The sequence below is a fragment of the Prosopis cineraria genome, unplaced genomic scaffold, assembly GCF_029017545.1.
Source record: "Prosopis cineraria cultivar Desert tree isolate PC_DT_omini unplaced genomic scaffold, ASM2901754v1 PC7, whole genome shotgun sequence".
Lineage (NCBI taxonomy): Eukaryota > Viridiplantae > Streptophyta > Magnoliopsida > Fabales > Fabaceae > Prosopis > Prosopis cineraria.
In genome coordinates, this window is record NW_026555338.1 from 36,471,620 (window position 1) to 36,490,970 (window position 19,351).

Here is a 19,351-nt window from a genome sequence, read left to right on the forward strand (position 1 = left end):
GGAGAGACAATTTCACAATTTTTAGCATCAAATATTCTCTGAGTGTTCTTGAAGAGTGTTGAAAAGCTCCTTCATATAATTTCAACCATAATGCTTGTTCTACTCGAAAGTTTGTTTGATTTTTTTTAATCCAAATAAAATATCATGTGTTGAAGTGAGCTTTTTACTCCTCAATTAGAGTCACCCAACGTTGGTTGAGAAGTAAATCGAACATATCCATACACAATTTTTCCCCCTAAAAAGGGAGAAGTGATATAGAGCCAACCATGAGTTTACCAGGCTTTTTCCACCAGTGCCAAGTTGCCAACTTGGTGCGGTCAGTGTATCGAGAATTTAGGGTGTTAATTGTTGGCCACTGATCCGACTTTTTCTTTCGCAATTGTCACAGGCTCTAATTGGATGCTGTTCCAACTAGAGGAAGCTCTAATTCTAATTATTTCTTTCTTCGTTTTCCCTTTCTATATATTCAAACTCAATTAATTCCACTGACCGCTTCAATGGAATAGCCTGTGCTTTCCCTTTCACTGTCCACATTATTCCTCCTTAAGTTCTCCCCACTCTCTCTAAACATTGCCTTCTCGATTTTCTTTCAAGTTAGTCCCCAGTGTTGAAGCCGTCATTGATTTGATTATACCATACCACTCTCCTGAAGCAGAATATAAGATATTGATAATTAATTTATGATTTATAAAAAATCCTAGTTAAAGCCTTAATTTTTTTTAATTTATATCTTTCTAATTTTACCTTCATTAAATATTATATATACGTGCTTTGATAATGATAGTTAAAATTTTAATATATTATTTCTTTAAAAAAGAATAATAAATGAAGTAGGAGTATAATTGAAAAAATAACTATAAAAATTACCTAATGCTTTTATATTTTGAACTAAGTAAAACTTTTAGAATTTGCAGAGGGTGTATGAGGATTTGCTTTGTCAATAACGGTGGGCGTGGCGGTTCTACCTGCGTCTATGGAGCCAACAAGTAGGATACCACGTCTTATTTTCTAAATTTTTAAAGTTCCCTTTATTGTCATTGAGAAAGCAATTAAATCAGCATAGAATATGGCAAAGTATAACTTGCTTTATTTGCCTAAAATGTCCCTGCATTAATGCTATGGCCATTTATTCAATTAACAGTTCTATAATTTTGGTGAATGGTTATGTTCGAGTGATATCCAATTACCATGGCCTGATCAGTCCAGAAGAAATATCATTATGCTTGTTATGAATTGGTGGAAATTAAAATTCGTCACATCTCAGTGAAACCACCACATGAGCTAATTTCGGCAGCATAGATGAAAATATAGAATTTAGATATGAAAAAAGGTACCTCAAGACTCTTCTCAATGCTCTCTTTCTTGATTATCGAAACCAACGCTGGCTTTCATTATTTTCATATAACGATCATTCCCGATCAGAATGTATCTAATCAATTTGCCGGATTCACTCAGTTTTGGTAGTTTTGCGGAGTCTTTTTATGATCACCATTTATTTCAGCAGAGTTTTACTTTTTCAAGACACTGGGCAAACAATATCAAATACAACAAGCAGCCTATGAATGTTTGCATGGTATTGGGGATTAAGATGACAAAGGAGAAATTACACGCTTAACCTTGTTCATGCAAGGTACTCTTTTACTATCAAATTGGAACAAGTAAATTTTAAATTTAAATTTAAATTTAAATAAAAAGTGATGATAGAATCAGTGAGAAGGCCGAGTAAGCAGTGGACCACCTCGGTGAATGACTGAATTCCCGAAAGAGCTGAACTCTTTTTTTTTTAAAAAAAAAAAGAGTAAAAACAGCGTCTCCATTGCACAGTTGGGACGCTTCTGACCGTTGTGCAGTGTTTTGGGCCTGATATACAGGCCCATCCAGGTTTGCTTTTGGAGAACGAATGCCCTGATGCAGCAAGATACTTTGGGATTCAATTCCCTTTCTAGTTTATTTTCGTTATGTAGCTTGGGCTTGCTCTACTTTTGGATCCAAATAAAATAGTCACTGACTGGGCTTGCCAGGGAAGCAAAATTGATGATTGGGTCTAAATATCTCATGGGCTCTTGCTCAGGGCTTGAGTCATGGCCTATATTGATGGCTGACTGACTATCCATTCCGCTCTGTATAAAATGCCTCGTTACACTCCGAAACCCTATCTCTGGGATTTCGCCTTCGTCTATCTGTGGTACTTCCTCTGCTCCTTGTCTCTCTCTGCGCCGAAACTTTGCCGTCGAGAAGCCTCACAAGTGGCACAAAAACACTTGGGAAAGCCCTTCCTATTTATATTTGATCATTTCTGTTCGCCCGATCCCAAATATGGGGTTCTTTGAGCGTCTTCTGTTTTATTCGATTTTTCTGAAACTGTAGGCGATTTGTTCGTGTTAGAATCATTGCATAGATATCTGGATATTTGGTTTTTATTTTTTATTTATTTCGATGCAATTATATCTACAGGAGCAAGATCTGGAGCCACTGCGGTGAAAGGGCGCAGCTGAGAAGATGAGGTATTTAGAAATTCATTTACCACTCGTGGCATGTCTTTTTTCATTTTTCTAGTTTGCCTTGCTAGTCTTCAAACGCGTGTTGTTCCAGTATCTGTTGGTTGCAACATCATGCTAACCTGTTTAGAACGTTTGTATAAGTTCTCTAATCTGCATTGTCGATTCGACCGTCTTTCTGTTCTGAGATCACTCTCTAAGTTCACTTTCTGCAATGCTAGTTCCAAACTTTAATTTTGGTATCCATTTACGTCTTAGGTCATATGTTGTAACATGAGAAGCATAATAGGACTGAGAATTTTTCAGTGTGAATTGTTGCCCTTGAATGTTTGGTTACCTTTTATGCCGTGGAGATATCCTGGGTTTCAATTTTTGGTTCGACTATGCAGTAAGCTTCAGAGTGATGCCCTGAGGGAAGCTATCGCACAAATCATGAATGATTCCAAGCAGGCAGACCGCAAATTTGTTGAGACCATTGAGCTCCAGATTGGTCTGAAGAACTATGATCCACAAAAGGATAAGCGATTCAGTGGTTCTGTGAAGTTACCCCACATCCCTCGCCCTAAGATGAAAATATGCATGCTTGGAGATGCTCAACATGTTGAAGAGGTATTAATTTCTTTTACTTGAATCATTATTTAGGTCCTGCGGCATTTACTCTTAAGTTTAGCAGCATGTCTTTACCTTTTATTCCTTTTTTTTCTCGTTACATTGTCTGAGAAGGATGATACTTGGGATGCGTGTTTAGTGCTGTTGTAACTCAAGTAGTTCTTTGTTTGTGTACAATTGGATGTCTGGTTCAGTTGCATTTGACACTCTTCTGTTTGTTTCAGGCTGTTTTAATTTGCAGTCGATTTCTTTTTGTTTTTGCTACTGGCTTTTCCTTTGTAGCACAGTGGTGAATTTTGTACTCTACGTGTTTGTTATAACCAATATAATTTTGTAGGCTGAGAAGATTGGTTTGGACTGGATGGATGTGGAAGGATTGAAGAAGCTAAACAAGAACAAGAAATTAGTTAAAAAACTAGCCAAAAAATACCATGCCTTTTTAGCATCTGAAGCAGTCATAAAGCAGATTCCTCGTCTCTTGGGTCCAGGTCTTAACAAGGCAGGCAAGTCTCTTTTCTGAACTTGCAAGAATAAGTCTTGTGACTTTTGATTGCGTGAAAGTCCGTGCTATCCTATTAAGTTCAAGGTTTTTTATGCATACACATCACTAATTGTATGTAATATTTGTATGACAATGTAGGGAAATTCCCTACACTTGTTACTCACCAAGAGTCCCTTGAGTCAAAGGTTAATGAAACGAAGGCCATGGTAAAATTTCAGCTAAAGAAGGTTTTGTGCATGGGAGTTGCTGTGGGAAATGTTAGTATGGAGGAAAAGCAAATCTTCCAAAATGTGCAACTCAGCGTTAACTTCCTTGTCTCCTTGTTGAAAAAGAATTGGCAGAATGTGAGCCGTCTTTTCCCCCTTGCCCAAACTAGATAACTGGTTTGCAATGTGGTGCATCTGTGTATTATCATAAGATTACTTGCAAGTTAAAGGTTTACTTTGCAGTGATCTATACTTTGAGCTTGACTGCGTCATCTGATGAGTTGAACCGACATGTATTTCAGGTTCGTTGCTTGTATCTGAAGAGCACTATGGGGAAGTCGTACCGTGTCTTTTGAGGGTTTTGCTTTTTGGAGGCTGCTGTGGCGCTCAAGATTTTTACCCCCCTAGTTTAAGTCAATAGAGGGACAATTATTTAAATTTTAGTTCTATTTGAAGAAATACTTTGTATTTGGATTATCGTTTCTTTTGATGAAATGCTTGCTAATTTTTGGTGTTGATGTCTTTATAATTAAATTTTTTATGAAAAACTGTCGTTTACTCGATCTTCGCCCCCCAAGTTCTTCGGGATTATGCTAATAAAAATTTTATTTAGGTATATTTATTTAAATTATTATAGTTATTTTAAATTTTATATTATTTAGCTGTTAACCAAATTTTTATCATTTCGATGAAAAGATTTTCGGCCGAGTGAATAATTAGAGAAAATTAAACTCATCATCTATTTTTTTAATTATGAATTAGATTTTATAATATAAAAAATTGACTATGTTAATTTTTTAGAGTTAAAATGTTTTAATTTTCTTTAAAAAAATAAAATTAAGAATTTTTATATTGCTGCTAAAGATTTTATAATTTTAAAATTAATTACTTAATTTTTATAACTAAAAAATTATACAATCACTCAAATGACATTTGTACATATAAAATTTTTATTAAAAAATTAATAAAAATATAAACATTGTATTAAATTAATTAAATCAATTTACATTTTTCTTTTTAGTCAAGAGTGTCAAATGAATAATTTTATAATAAATTTTTGAAGTTTTTTTTTTAAATTAATCATTTAGCAATAATTTCAGAGTAAAAGTTCATTTTATAGTATTTTAATAAAAACATTTAATGATTTAAAGTTCTTGTTTTAGTAATATTGTCCTCTAAGCAATTAAAGCAAAAAATTTTGCTCTCCACTTTAAAGTCCTATTTAATTTAAAGGAAAGGGAGGAGGGGAAAGGGAGGTGAGAATTCCCACCAAATTGGAGGTGGGTGGAGGGAGGAGGGAAATTTTTTTTTTCCTTGCCTTCTAGCTAAATAAGGTGAAAGTCTTTGCAAATGGCCGTTAGTCAATGTTAATGGGATCTATTTTTGGAAATGTGTGACAATGACTTGGCCTATTACATCTACATCGTCTATTTTACTACTATTTTTACTCTTTTTTCTTCTCCCTTTTCCCTTAATTCTCCACCAGTACTCTCTCTCTCCTCCTCCAGTTGTCTCTCCTCCCTTTTTTGAGTTCTCTTCTCATTCGTTCACTCTCTCCTAAAGAAAGGCAGCCATATGGAAATTAGAACAAAAAATAGCAAATGAAAGAGAAAGAAAGCAAAAAAGCTAGGCACAATCGGGGGATTAATGTTATAAATCAGGTCACCTACCACATGAAGAAGAAGAATCTAGTCACCAGTGCTAGATACTTATTGAAAAAAACCAACCAGAGCCACTTTTGCCTCCCTATAAGACAAAAAGGAAAGAAAGAAACAAAACAACAACAGCGTCAATAAAGGCATAGACAAAAACAAGAGGATCGAGTTAGAACAAAGGGAACAGACCTCACCTGGCAGAATCACATCCCTCAGCAAAAGAGGAGGCAACGGTGAGGCAAAGTGTCTTTGCTCAACACCAATGAGCAAAGCACGAGATGAAGCTGCCTTTTCCAAAAGGTTGCTGCGATCAGCAACAACTTTCATAAGCTTAATGAAGAGGAGGGAAGCATTGTGAGAGTCAAGCAAGAGCCTACGGATGGAAGGAAGGGAGAAGGAGGAGAAGGCGGCGGCGCGTGATACTTGTGACTACATGAAATAAGCTGTGAAACAAAGAGGTAGAGGGAGAGCCTCATAAATGATTCCTTTGACCCTCCTTGCTCATCTAAGTTGCCTCTTTCTTATCTTTATAAACTCTATTTGACTGATTCATAGGCAGAGCCATTATCTTCTTCATAGCTATTTGCTAGAGTTCTGCAAATCTTGTTAGCGAGTAAGGAGATAAGGGGAATGGTCAGGCAAAAGAGGAGTCAAATGACATGGTTAGGTCAAACTTTTTCCTCTCTTACTAACTTAACAGTCAACGTCTGAGACTTAATGTTAGGGTAAAATTACTCCATTTTAATTACTTGAAGGGCAGCATCACTATGATAAGAACTTTAAGTTACTGGATGCTCCTATTGAAATACTTTAATGACAAAAATGAACCTTTACTCATCTCCAAGAACTAATATATTTAATTAATTAAAGTATAAGAGCTTGACTAGAATAAAATAAATTATGATAATCTAATTCAAAATCAAGAAGAATTATAAGGATTTTCAATTAATTTTTTTCAAATAATATATGAAAATTAGTTTGAATCAAATTAATATAACTATAATTATATCTTTTAGAATAAATATTCTTAATGATGATTTATTGAAATGCACCTTTTTTAGTGGCTGATTATAATACATCTTTTCATTTTAATGGGGGAAATTAATTATTTAATACTTGTAGTTTTAACTTGATATAACTCAAATTTCATAGTTTTAATAGGGTTATAATCTAATCCTTAATCTTTAATTCAATATAATGTAATCCTTGTAATATTAATAATTTAAAAGATTAAGGGGTAAAACTATTCCAAATAATTTTTTTCAAAAAAAAAAGTTATCAATAACCTTATTCTTTTGAAAGAATAATATTTAGAGTCTAGAAAACAAGCCGTGCCCATAGGGCCTGTTCATTTAAGCTTGATAATTACTAAAGTTAGACTTAGAGTTTTAGAGCTTCAAAACAGAACACAAACTTATAAGGGCTATTTTTAATGGGCCGAAGGCCTAAACAGGCTGGTTCTGTAGGGCTGAGGGCTAGTTTGTTTAAGGGCATTTATTTATTTATATTTTAAAATATTATTTATTATGATAATATTATTGATATTCTTGATAATGTTTTAAATATTTAGTTGTTATAATATTTTTTTTAGAATTAAAATTTACTTAATACTTTGATTTGCTAATATTTTTTTGGATAAAATTTGGTTTGTTTAATTCTAGACAATAATTTCTTTGGACAAAAAAATAATTGTTTGATCTAATTTAGGTTTGAGACAATAATTTAATTCATGTTAAGTATGTGTGTTGATATTTTTTGATAATAGAGCATTTTTATATTTATATAATTTGGTATTGTATAACTTGAATTAGGAATTTATAAATTTTAATGTTTTATTATTTGAAATAAGGGTATTTTTACATAATCAAAATACTATTGATATTAAAAATTAAGATATTGCCTATGTGATTTGACATTGAAGTATAATTTTATGTTATAGTGAAATGAATGAATTATTTTTAATTTTAAAAAATAAAATAAAAGTAAAAAGGTTTGAAACTCGTAAGGTCAACCTTAAACCCAATATGCTTAAGAATAAGTTTTAAATATGAGCTTTTCAAATGGTACTGGAAGTTAAACGGGCTAATTTTTTTTAAGCATGAGCCCATTGAAGATTGGGCCAGCTCATTTTTTTCATCTCTAATAACACTGCGAAGTGTTAAAAGTGAAACAAAGAATGCTTTCTTTTTTGGCCCGAAGGAGCTTCTATTAAGTGAAAGGAAAATAAGCCCAACAGAGCAACAACAGTGTACGAAAAAAACAACCAAACTTCCAAGGTTGACTGATGGAAGTTCACTTTTTTTTTTTTTCAAGTGTTTGGCAATTGATTTGTTGTTGTATTTTTTTAATTTTTTTAATTATTTTCAATTGCCATTCTTTTAATTTGTGTTTTGGACAAATCTCTCTTCGATCGTTTTGTTTTTAAATAATTCTTCTATTCTTCAATTATTTTTAATTCTGAATGTTTTTAGTCCACATGTCCTCAACATCTTCAAATCCTTGGTGATAATGCCCTTTAATAACAGGTCAACAGATTCCTTCTCCACTGTCTGCAACGACAGCATCGTCGACTGCCTCTCACCACCCTTCAACCACTGCGCCCTCATCTTCTTCCTCACCTCCGGCAGCATCTGGCACAAAGCCTCCGGAAACAACTTCAAGTTCTGGGTTTTAGATGGCACTACCTCTCACCAATGGCTTGACTGAGAACATGAAAACTACACAACAAGATTTTAACCAAGCCACTATCTCCTACTCAGCATTTGCAAATCAGCGAGGTCCACCAAATCATCGGTACTTTCTTCCATTCCCCATATATATGCAAATTAATTAAATATTTACAAATCATCTTCATCGCAGTAACGGCAGAGCACCAACAAGACAGACGGCAACTTACCTTCAGCTTCATGAGAGGCTTCGGCTTTCTAGTTTCCCTCTTCCTTGAGTCCTTCCTATAATCCCCGCCGTTTGAAAGCTTGGGCATTCTGTATCTGTACTGCGAAGCTTCACCGCCGGCCTCCTCCCAATCGTTTCATTTGTCGCTCCCGTCGTCATCGTTATCAAATCCGTAGACTTCAATGATCTCGCCTACCAGTTCCGACGGCGCGAGCGTGACAGCGGAGTAGAAGGAACGAGGTGCGCAGTTCTGGCGAAGGTGGTGGTGGGGGCCCGAGATCGACTGGTGATGATCGTCACTTAAGGGGAGAAAGGAACAGAAGACGACGAATGATTAGCAGTTTAGCACATCAAGGTGACAACTCAGTGTGTGTTTGGATATGGTGCATAATCGATTTTTGGGTAAAAAAAAATGATTCTCCACAGAATTATTCAAACACTCAGTTTTTTGGTTAATCGATTTTTAAACTAAAAATTAATTTTTTTGGTAGCTGAGAATCCAAAACTTTTGCCAAAAAACTTTTCAAAAACGTTGACAAAAATGATAAAGAAAGACTCAAAAAAATAAAAATAAAAAAACACTTAATTTAATAAAAATAAAATTAAATTCTCTTCTCTTCTCTTTTTTTTAATAAAATTTAAATTTTATACTCTTAAAAAATTGATATTTAATATTTAAAAATTAATTTTTTCTTTTATTAAATTTATTTCGATATATTAAGTTATTTATTTACATAAATTAAATTTTTAATATTAATATAATTTAAATTTTTATAATTAATCAGATATATGATTTAAATAATATATTTTAATTTTTAAATAAAACTTAAAAAATTTAATAATATTAGATACAAATATATTAATAACTTAATTTTGAAAAGCAATGTCCTTTTAGTAATTTATATACCTAAAACTGATTCTGATTAAATTATTCAAACATCTTTAATTCTGTTAAAATTAATTTTAAAAAAATAATATCCAAATAGATTACGTTATAACATAATCAATTATTATTAAAATTTATTACTTAATTAATTATTTTCATAATATATTATATTTAACTGAAACCTAAATGGGCACTAAGGTAGTGCAAAATTCCCTTGATCGTCGGTCCAATTCAAAATAACGTGACCCAATCAAGTTAGGATAAAAACTAGTTTTTTAGGATAAAAAAGATCATACTTTTTTTGTTGAGTTGGATTGAACAAGAGACCGAACATCTAGATCACTTGATTTGGTCCGGTCTTCTAAACTTATTTAATATAATTATAATTAATTTATTAAATATTATTACAATAAGTTAATTTATAATAATAATTAATAATTTTTTTATTTTATACTTGTGAAGTCATGAATATTGAGCAAAATTTTAGTATTGACCAACCTCAATCTTTTTCTTTTATTAGTGAAATTTTTTGTTAACTTAATGTAATAAACTTTTTGACATATTAACAGTTATTTAACTTGAATCATTTGTGTTATAACTAAAATACTTTTTGTTGTTATTAGAGATTATTGTGGATTTATAATTGTTGTTGTTGTGATAAATTTTATATGATTATAAGAAGTTTATTATATTACTTGAGTTTATTATGTTGAAATAAATTACTGCCTCTCATACAGTTTTTTTTTTCCAAAGCTAACTCTTATTAATAAAAAAGGAAAAAAAAACAAAGTGAGATACTAGACAAGACCATGACCAATCTCTTAGTTCTACTAGATCAGTCTGATCTTATTCAACTTTAGGTTATACCAAAACCAGACCAGACCATGAATTATCTAACTTAATCTTTTTCATAAAAAAGATCAGATTTCGAGTTAAGTTGAAATTCTACCGGATCAATCCTTGTGCAATCCTAGTAACAATTGTATCATCTTCATTGGTAAACAATGTTACTTAGTTAAAGGTTAAGAAAGGACAAATTATTCTACATTTTAATAGTTCCAACTTGGCAACACATTGAGTGCTCATCATATAATTTTTAGGTACTCATCATCATTGAAATAATCTGAATTGTTTAAATTTAAATATTTTTTTTATTTTTTTAAAAAATTTATAAAATTTAATAAAGCTACTAATTACTAATATTGGGTGGGTCCAAATTTAATATTATTTTTTTATAATTTTTATAAATTGATCGTACAAATTTAATCTGGATTATTTTGAATCTAATAGTATTATAGATTAAAAATTTTGAATTTGAACAATACAGAGTAAATTTGTATGATCATTTTATAAAATTTATAAAATAATAATATTAAATTTGAATTGATCTCATTAAATATAAACGATACATATTGATAATTAATAAATTTATTAAAAAATTTATAATTTTCATTTTAAAAAGAATAAAAAATAAAAAATTACTTAAATATTGTTAGTCCAGATTAAATCTAAATGACTCAAATTATTTTAAAAGTGATGAGCATGAATGTGCTCCCATTCTAATTCCAAGAGAATATCACTCCATCTAAAAGTAAAGATACTTATAACTTTGTTAAAAAAACTTTCGACATCTTTATGTTCTTTAATCCTCATTTAGAATATTAGTTCTTATATTTTTTTTAAATAAAATTATAAAAACTATACTTATTTCAAAATTTAAGATCTAGTATTTAAAATTTTTATAAATTGACCATGAAGATATAAGGTGGTTTGTTTATAACTTAAAAATTTGTTAGAGAATAAATTGCATATAATCATGGTAAATTTAACTTTTTTTTTAAAATTTACATCTTATATGTATTTATTTTTTATAGAATTTGTATAACTTTGTTCTAATTATCAATATGTCATACAAATAACGATGCATTGAAAATATCAACTTTTTATACGTTCCATTTGACCCAAATTATAAAATAATTTTAAAAAAAATTCAACATCTCAAAATATAAAATATATAAAGAAGATTAATATTTTATTAAATAAATTTATTTTAATATTATTATTTTTCTCCCTATTTGATTCTTGTCTCTCTCTTTTTCAAGATATTAAATGAAGAGTATTTTTTAAAATTTTTATTGTTATTTTTTTAAAAAATATTGTTAAGTATTTTTAATGAAGTTTATTGATATATGAAATTATTAAAAAATATCTTATAATTTGGGGTGGAGAGAGTATTGTTTATGGAAAAAAAAATTGATAATTTTTATAAGTTACTTTGCACAAAATGATAGACTATTAATTACTTTTTTCTCTCAAATTTTACTCTCTTTTAATTTTCTATAAGTAGAGTAAGATGTTACATATAAGAGAAAATAGTATTTTAAAGATGGCTCATTTAATAATGATAAACTAGAAATTTTATTTCTTTTTAAAATAATATCAATAATTTAATTATCTCTTCTTAAATTCAGTGAAGTAATTAAAAGTGACTTATATACAATGTAAATGTATGTACGTGAGTGTATAATATTTAGGGAGACCATGCACACACACGAGATATGTGTGTGCAGCTTATACGTGTGTTTTTATAACATCACAGTGGGCGAAAGGCATTCATGTGAAAGGACGTAGGCAGTTTGGAGTGAGTTGGCTTGGATACTATATACTCCATGTGATGGCAGAAGTTGGGAACTTGGATATAAGAATTAGGATACAAACAATGTGTAATTTCAAGCTCCTAACATTGTGCAATTGCATGTTTTCAAAATTATGCAATTATGTGCTTTCAACGTTGTCTTTCTCATAAACGTCGTAAATAAAACTTGACTCTCATATTATTTGTTATGAATTGAGACTCAAACATGTATGTAATTACTGACTTTTAACATTGCTTTTTTTTTTTATAAGATTCTTCAATGAGACTTGATTGTGATATTGTTTTTTTAAAAATTAGAACTTATAAACGTATTTGCAATTATAAGTGTTTGAACATTGATAATACATGTCTGAATATGGACCACATATTGTTCAGATGTTAACAACTTGTCCAAAATTGAAAGGGGCCATAGAAATGCTTTAAAACTAAATTTATAACATATATTATTTTATTTAGCATAATATTAAAAACCTTTCTGCTAAAAAAAAAGCATAATATTAAAAACCTATCACTGATCAAGGAACTAGTTTTTGAAAATTAATAACTTATTTTTTGAATATTGACAAGTCAAGGTGATTGTTCATAATAACCCGACTAGAATTAACAACGGCCATGGAAATGTTTAGAAACTAAATACATAACATATACATTATTTTATTTAGCACAATATTAATAATCAACAAGTTGGTCTTTGAAAATAAACAATTTGTTTTTTGAATATAGAAAGGTTAAACCCAAATGTGAACAATTAATTGTTTAAATATTAACAACTTATTTAAAATTAACAACAACAATAAAAATGTTTAAAAACTAAATTTATAACACACACATATATTATTTAATGTAATATTGATAAATTGCCAATAATCAAGGAATCAAGCGGTCTTTAGAAATTAACAACTTGCTTTTTGAACATTGACAAATCAAATTCAAATATTAACCAGTGATTGCTCACATATTAACAACTTATTATACATCTTAAAATATTAGTTGGCTCACTAGTCTTTAATGTTTTGGAGAACCAAGGAGTCTTGAATTCAACTTCCCTTGACCACCTTTTAGAGTTTACCACTATTGATTACGTGGCTACCATCGGAGCTCCAGCAATCAGCGACGGTGGTCAGGTTACACCATCGCATGAATTTCAAATTCATTTACCATGCTCCTCCATTAACACTCTGAAAACTGCACGTTAAGAGGGCAAAACATGTCCTGATTTGTCACCAATGTTTGCTTCTCAGACGCAATAAAAAATGAGATTGGTTATATATACTAGCATTGTGCAGTATCGTTTTCTGTGGATCTAGTAACTGTAGCTCTATACACGTCTTGCACGGGGGAAAAAACCAGGCTCAACAACACTTGACACATGTAAATTAGAGAACTGTCGCCGTGAAGCACCACAATTTGCGAAATCAATTCAGTAAAATGCTCTTACAGTCAGGGTCCCCCTATTTCCCAGCAAATCATATGTCACTGCTGATATGGCAGCTTTTCGCAATAAAATTTGTCCCACGAGCTTCTTTTTCTTCTTCTGACTATCACAACAGTCTAGTAAAACCATGGTGACCCAAATAATCATCAGCCATCGCGTTCAGCACTTAACCAAACTTGCGAATTAAAGTTCTTGACCGAACCATTTGAAGCGTGGGACAAGATTGATGCCTGGCCCGCATACCCAGAAAGTCACGATTCGTGAGCATTCAGCAGCGCTTTGTAGACCATGTCAATGAATTGATTGTCCTAATCACAGCAAGAAAAAAACCAACCAAAAAAAAAAGAGGAGACAATAAAAGAGACAAAAGGATATGAGTACACGTCAAGTAGAATGCAAGAAAAGGATATACAGGCTCATTTCACATATCTACATTCAGATATTCTTATTTGAGATAATAGCAGTCAGAAATTAAGAATATCATAGACTTTTACAAGAAAGCGAACTCACCTGAATAAGCACCAGAAGCGCATCTCGGACCTTCTCTCTGGTAATAACTGGCCCGTAGTTTGTATGGGGTACAGAAGTAGGAGTAAGAGACGGGGGTGGAGTTGGTGCTGGGAATGGCTGTAGCAGTGGAGGACCATATGGGCGCTGCATGCTGAGAACAGTATGAGGTGGAGGGACAGCTGGTGTGGACAAAGACACAGGAGGGATTATCGTTGTTGAAGAAAGGGTAGGGACAAAAAATGAAGGCTTCACAAGATTGGTGGCTTGGTTGCTGCTGTTGCTGGAATCAGGAGAGTCATGACGAGACCTTAGAGATTTAGATGATAAATGAGATAAATGAGAGGGGAACTGCAAGGAAGGAGCAATGGGAGTAGCTTCATTGACCGGCAGAGATGTAGAAGGAATTGTGGCAGAAGACTGGTAAGGTGGTGCGGTAATTGGAGCATTTGTAGTGTTCCCAATGGTCACAGCAGCCTGCAATAGAGAAACAGAAAAATATATCCTAATCTGAACCGAGATCTAGATGTTCAACTTCTAACGAAAAACTGTCACAATACTCAAGGGCTGAATAATTCTTATAAGTAGCCTATACAGGAAAGAAATCCACAACAATGTCAGGTCAATTTCCAACATAATACATCTAACTAATATTGATATCTTATGAAGATGTTTAGGTTAACCTGAACCACTTTTACCCTCAAATACATACACCGCTGGATGCTAAGTTAAGGAAATGGAGTCTCTACAAGGAAAAACAGATAGTTTGAGTGAGAGAGAGAGAGAGAGAGAGAGAGCCCAACGGATTTTGGGATTTCCAGTTTCAAACAATTATCTTAAAGTCTTTTGTACCACAGCTGAACTTAAATCAGCAGCTGCAGTGAAAGATAAGAGTTCAAAATATCTGTAGGTCCTAATTAAATAACTAATCCAGAAGAACCAGAACAAGTTTCCTGACAGATATTCATATATTCACCATGCATTTGTAAAGAAAATTGTAAGGTCGCTAAAGGAACAAAACCAATAATGAAAATATCCATCCCCACTCGGTTGGCATCAAATCAACAGAAATGCAAAGGAAGTTCGAAAAATGAATGAAAGGCAGCCATAACAAATACTGAAAGGGAAGTTTCCTATGATACATACACCGAAGAAGTTCACAAAGGAAGGACCATCCGATACAACAGCTGCATTCAAAGCAGTTGAAGGTGATGATACTAGAGGACCATCCATAACTGCCATAGTTGGCACAGCTTCCAGCTCCTCAAATTCACTGCAAGAAGATGCCCAAAGAATATACATTATCAAGTTTTAAGTCCAAGATATGGGCGAATTAATGATGATCATGATGATGATGATGAGGGGAAAACTTAAACCCAATTCTTAGGTATTTGCTATCACATTTTCCAATTAAAATATGATGGTTAAGTTTTCTATAGCCCTGCACATGAATTTGATTCCAAATTAGCTTTTTGTCCAATACTTCATATTTCAAATTTAAGGATATCAACCCAACAAAAGTCACTTCGAAACCTAAACAAAACCTTGGTCAAGTTAATACTGATGTATATCAATAGCAATTATAGTCTAATTAGAAAATAGTAAACTGGCAAAAATTGACTATCTATAGAGACGAGATAAACATATATATATATATATGATAGGTTAGAATAATTTGGAATGATAGAAAATTGAGAGAGAGAGCGGAAATGGATGAGAGAAGAACAGGAAGGTAGAGAGAGCAGAGAAGAAAGAGAGATTAAAGAGGAGAAGTTGAGAGAGATTGAGAAGTAGCAGTGTCACTGAATAATACGTCTTCTTTCATAAAACATCAAAATACAATTATCAGCCTATATATAGACATCCCTTCCCAACGCTCTTCCCAATGGCTATATTAACCAACTAACTAACCAATTATATCCTAATTACAATTTTATAACAACATATATATATATATTGCAATCACGGTGAAGGAAGGTAGGTATATTGATGTTTATCAAAGATATGTTTGGGATACAGGTTAAAATTAATCAATTTGCTTTGAACACTTGGAAGTCAAGAAAGAGGAGGGGTTGAATTAAAACCAACCTCTACCTTCAATAGAATTAGAGGAAATTTTCATTAATGATGTACTGATATTTCCTCTGATTGCACATACTTTGTCAAATGGCAAACCAGGTAACACCTTTTATCATATCACACACCATATTATAAACTGCGTATACATTAATAGTGTACAAGTTGACTTGAGGAGAACTTTTTTGTTTTATTTAAATGAATTAGACCACCTACCCCACACCTTGGGGGACACATTGAGAAGTGGCAGAGGTTCATCTGAATAGGAAAAACACATTACTACCTCTTTGTAGAAGAAACCTTAGACTTTTGAGGAACCTTGGAATAGGCATTAAGGATCCTGAAAAATATCCAAATATAAGTGAATATCCAGGGTACATGAGAATTAAAGGTTGGGGGGATATTTATAAAAAGTTTACCAGATACAAATCAACAAATATTCTTGATAACATCACCAAAGAATGCTATTATTAACAATTATGAAAACTTATTCTTCATATCATCTTCCCCCGCTTACCATTCACCAATATCCTTTGATCAATAACTTCTGTTTCTCAGACAAAATGCCAGGTGGTATAGGTCATCATTTCCATGGATGAGGTTACCAGTTGCTAGCAAAAATTGTTTTTCATCATTCATAACTGTATAAGATACATTGTTGTCATTTATAGAAATTATCTTAAGGCTAACATTCTCCATATACATTGCTGATATTGTTAAAAGCTAAATCTTTCGCATTTCAAGTAACTGACACTGTACCTTTGTCCCCTTATACATTATGCATTAGAAAATATAACTCTATCAGTCAGCAACTCAGCATAAATCTATAATCCACAAAAAGGAGCGAAGAACAGGCACCATGAATCAAATTATTAAACAGAACAATGATATCTACTATTTTCAAAACCCCCCCCCAAAAAAAAACAAAAAAGTGAGTGAGAAAATTGAAATTGAATGTAATACAAACACCCCATTTGGTCAATAACCTCAGTTGAACTACCTGTTCTATCAGGAACTGGGACTGGCCAGAACTCCAGAAGTCATTACATTAGTGGTTGACTTTCAATAGTGAAAGGGGGGGCATGCTCTTGTTACAAGAAGCAGGCACACGTTCAATCTACAAGGACCCCATAGAGATTGGGCATTTGAATGCATCCAAAGTATGAATGATACCTGTTAAAAAGAGTTGCCACCTCTTCACATTCATGAGCATCATAGAACCATATACCATTCACTTCTTGATTAGCATTTCTATACAGCAGATATGGAACCTGAACTTCATACTCAAAATCTCCCAAAAGATTCTCCACCAAGTTTTCTGTTTAAGACAACACAAACCTCTTATTCGAGCATTATGCCAGAGTTAATTCCAAGTAGCATATAGAGAGACGTAGCATATATTGTACCACTGAAACAAAATATACATTTTTGCAAGCCACAAATATATTGTTTTACAATACTCATGACATTGAGTATAACAAGGCAATTGTGGGGTTCTAAATTCTAATAGCAAAAACCTAGTCCTATTCCTAAAATTTTAGGCCAAGAGGAAATTCTACTACACAAATGTCATACCTTTCACTAGCAAAGGTAGAGCAACAGCTAGCAAGTTCAATCAAGACAAGAATATGCCCAGTGCATGACACTAAGAACCCTAACTTTCTGACTACTAATGCAACAAGTTGAACTTTTTCCGGTGAATGGGAGGTCATTGCATTTTATATTTATATACTATTTAGCATCGAATTGAAGCGCACACAGCCGAAGAACAAATATCCAAAGTACATTGTTTGTCTTCCTATAGGTTAGTTTACAAACTGAATCCCGTAGATGCAATGCAGGAGCATGCACACTAAGCAAAATGTAAATTTCAATCCAGAATCCCCATTACGGTCATCATTTGAAGACACATGTGTTGTACATTCTTGCCATCCCTAAAGACATCACGCATTATGACTCAGTGCACAATGACAAGTTGAGGGGGAAAAAAAAATTTGAACTTGCAATGTAGAAAGCACGTAAAGCAAAGGTAACGAGTACAAAGAAACGCACATCTTCTCACTAACCAGTATTACGACGATTCATCACAATAAATTGAAATCGAGGTTGTGTGGTCCTGAAATACAATAAAATTTAAGATGAAGACATAAGAAATTAATAAACCATAGAGAAACGTGAACCACAAAGTAAAGGCAACATAACACAGTCCTCAGTTTTTCATGGAGCTTTTTAATAAAGCTCATGAAAGTTGGAAAAGAGGACCATAATAATAACATATAAATAGACAATTAACCTCTTAACAACAAATAGTGATCCTTCGACGTCCTTGCGGCTCTGCAAACCAATCAAATAGAAATCAGAGGAAAAGAATTAAGAGAGGAATCAGATGGAGTGCAAGAACAAAATTCAAGAATCGCAGCCTTAAAGGATGTGAAGTTGGCGAACCCATCGGCTGAGATCGATGTTAAACTCATAGAAGGTAACGTGCGCAGCGGTTATGAGAATTTCCTCGACAAAGGGGTCAATTCTTTGCAGAACAGTGAGGTTGAGAAGCTTGGTACTCTGCTGGTCCAGATTCGGCATCAGCTTTCCGTTCTGAGACATTTTCGTATATCTCTACAGCACAAACCCTAGAATTGGGAGTTCGGAGACGTCGAAACCAAGGTAGAAAGGAAAGAGAGAAGCAATGCAATTGAACGATTTGAGTCGAGCCGACTCAGGTTCTCGTCGACGAGCTGCATTGACGGCGACGAAAATTACAAAATTTTTTTCTTAAAAATTAATCATCCATCCACTTATCTGTTAGCGAGGAGAATGGCAATAAATTCCAAATTTTAAAATTTATGATAAAATGGTTAGGTATTATCTCTAATTTTATTTATAAATTATTTTTAATATATTTTATTAGAATTGAAAAAAAAATTTAAACTTCATTAACTTAAGTTTGTCTAAAAATTTAATAAATTTTTTCATTTATCATTAATAAGTATCCTTAAATTTTATTACTAATATTTTTATTAAAAGAATTTAATAAAAATATAAATATAAAGAAGAATATTAAAAATTAATAAATGTCTCATAAATAAAATTAAATTTTTTTATTTATTTTATAAATAAGATCGGAGGAGTATTTAATAATTTTTTTACAAAATAAATTACAATAGTTATAAACTAGACTCTCAATCGTAAGTATGTAAATTGAAAATTATATTTAAAATTTAAATATTTTATTTGCAGTTAAAATTCTTAAGTTTATGACTATATGAGTTAATATTTACAATTAATTTTTTAAAACTTTTTGTGAAAACCAACTATTGTTTTGAGACTTTAATGTCATTTTTTCTTTGATCTATTACTTCATGTTAATTTTTTAAATGGAAAATAACAATCATCAACCTTATAAAAGAAACTAATGATAATTAAATA

The 19,351-nt window shown here is 32.1% G+C and overlaps 2 protein-coding genes and 1 long non-coding RNA gene across 6 annotated transcripts; 2 read left to right on the forward strand and 1 right to left on the reverse strand.

Moving 5' to 3' along the window:
* The first annotated feature begins 2,081 nt into the window (after positions 1-2,081).
* Positions 2,082-4,320, forward strand: LOC129315913 (60S ribosomal protein L10a-like). The gene is made up of 6 exons (XM_054960068.1): positions 2,082-2,185; positions 2,455-2,504; positions 2,888-3,107; positions 3,445-3,610; positions 3,748-3,953; positions 4,118-4,320. Exons 2-6 carry the CDS (start codon positions 2,500-2,502, stop codon positions 4,169-4,171), a joined length of 651 nt encoding a protein of 216 aa, XP_054816043.1. The 5' UTR covers positions 2,082-2,185; positions 2,455-2,499; the 3' UTR covers positions 4,172-4,320.
* Positions 4,321-5,626: 1,306 nt separating this feature from the next.
* On the forward strand, positions 5,627-8,972 carry LOC129314851 (uncharacterized). Of its 2 annotated transcripts, none has more exons than XR_008594298.1 (3): positions 5,627-5,928; positions 7,996-8,263; positions 8,330-8,972. It is a non-coding gene; the product is annotated as an uncharacterized LOC129314851 (long non-coding RNA). The 2 variants fall into 2 exon arrangements; XR_008594299.1 differs by having other exon boundaries at positions 7,996-8,247.
* A 3,769-nt stretch (positions 8,973-12,741) lies between these two features.
* LOC129315544 (mRNA-decapping enzyme-like protein) lies at positions 12,742-18,679 on the reverse strand. 3 transcript variants are annotated; one of them, XR_008594524.1, is made up of 9 exons: positions 18,371-18,679; positions 18,219-18,259; positions 17,992-18,041; positions 17,099-17,243; positions 16,209-16,265; positions 14,996-15,122; positions 13,853-14,326; positions 13,181-13,650; positions 12,742-13,092 (listed from the first exon to the last, which is right to left on the reverse strand). XR_008594524.1 is itself a non-coding variant. In XM_054959330.1 (8 exons), the coding sequence occupies exons 1-8, from the start codon at positions 18,527-18,529 to the stop codon at positions 13,594-13,596; spliced, it is 1,110 nt and encodes a 369-aa protein (XP_054815305.1). In that variant the 5' UTR covers positions 18,530-18,679; the 3' UTR covers positions 13,137-13,593. The 3 variants fall into 3 exon arrangements, 2 of the variants coding, with proteins under 2 accessions (XP_054815305.1, XP_054815306.1); XM_054959330.1 differs by lacking the exon at positions 12,742-13,092 and having other exon boundaries at positions 13,137-13,650; XM_054959331.1 differs by lacking the exon at positions 12,742-13,092 and having other exon boundaries at positions 13,137-13,650; positions 18,346-18,562.
* Positions 18,680-19,351: the final 672 nt, after the last annotated feature.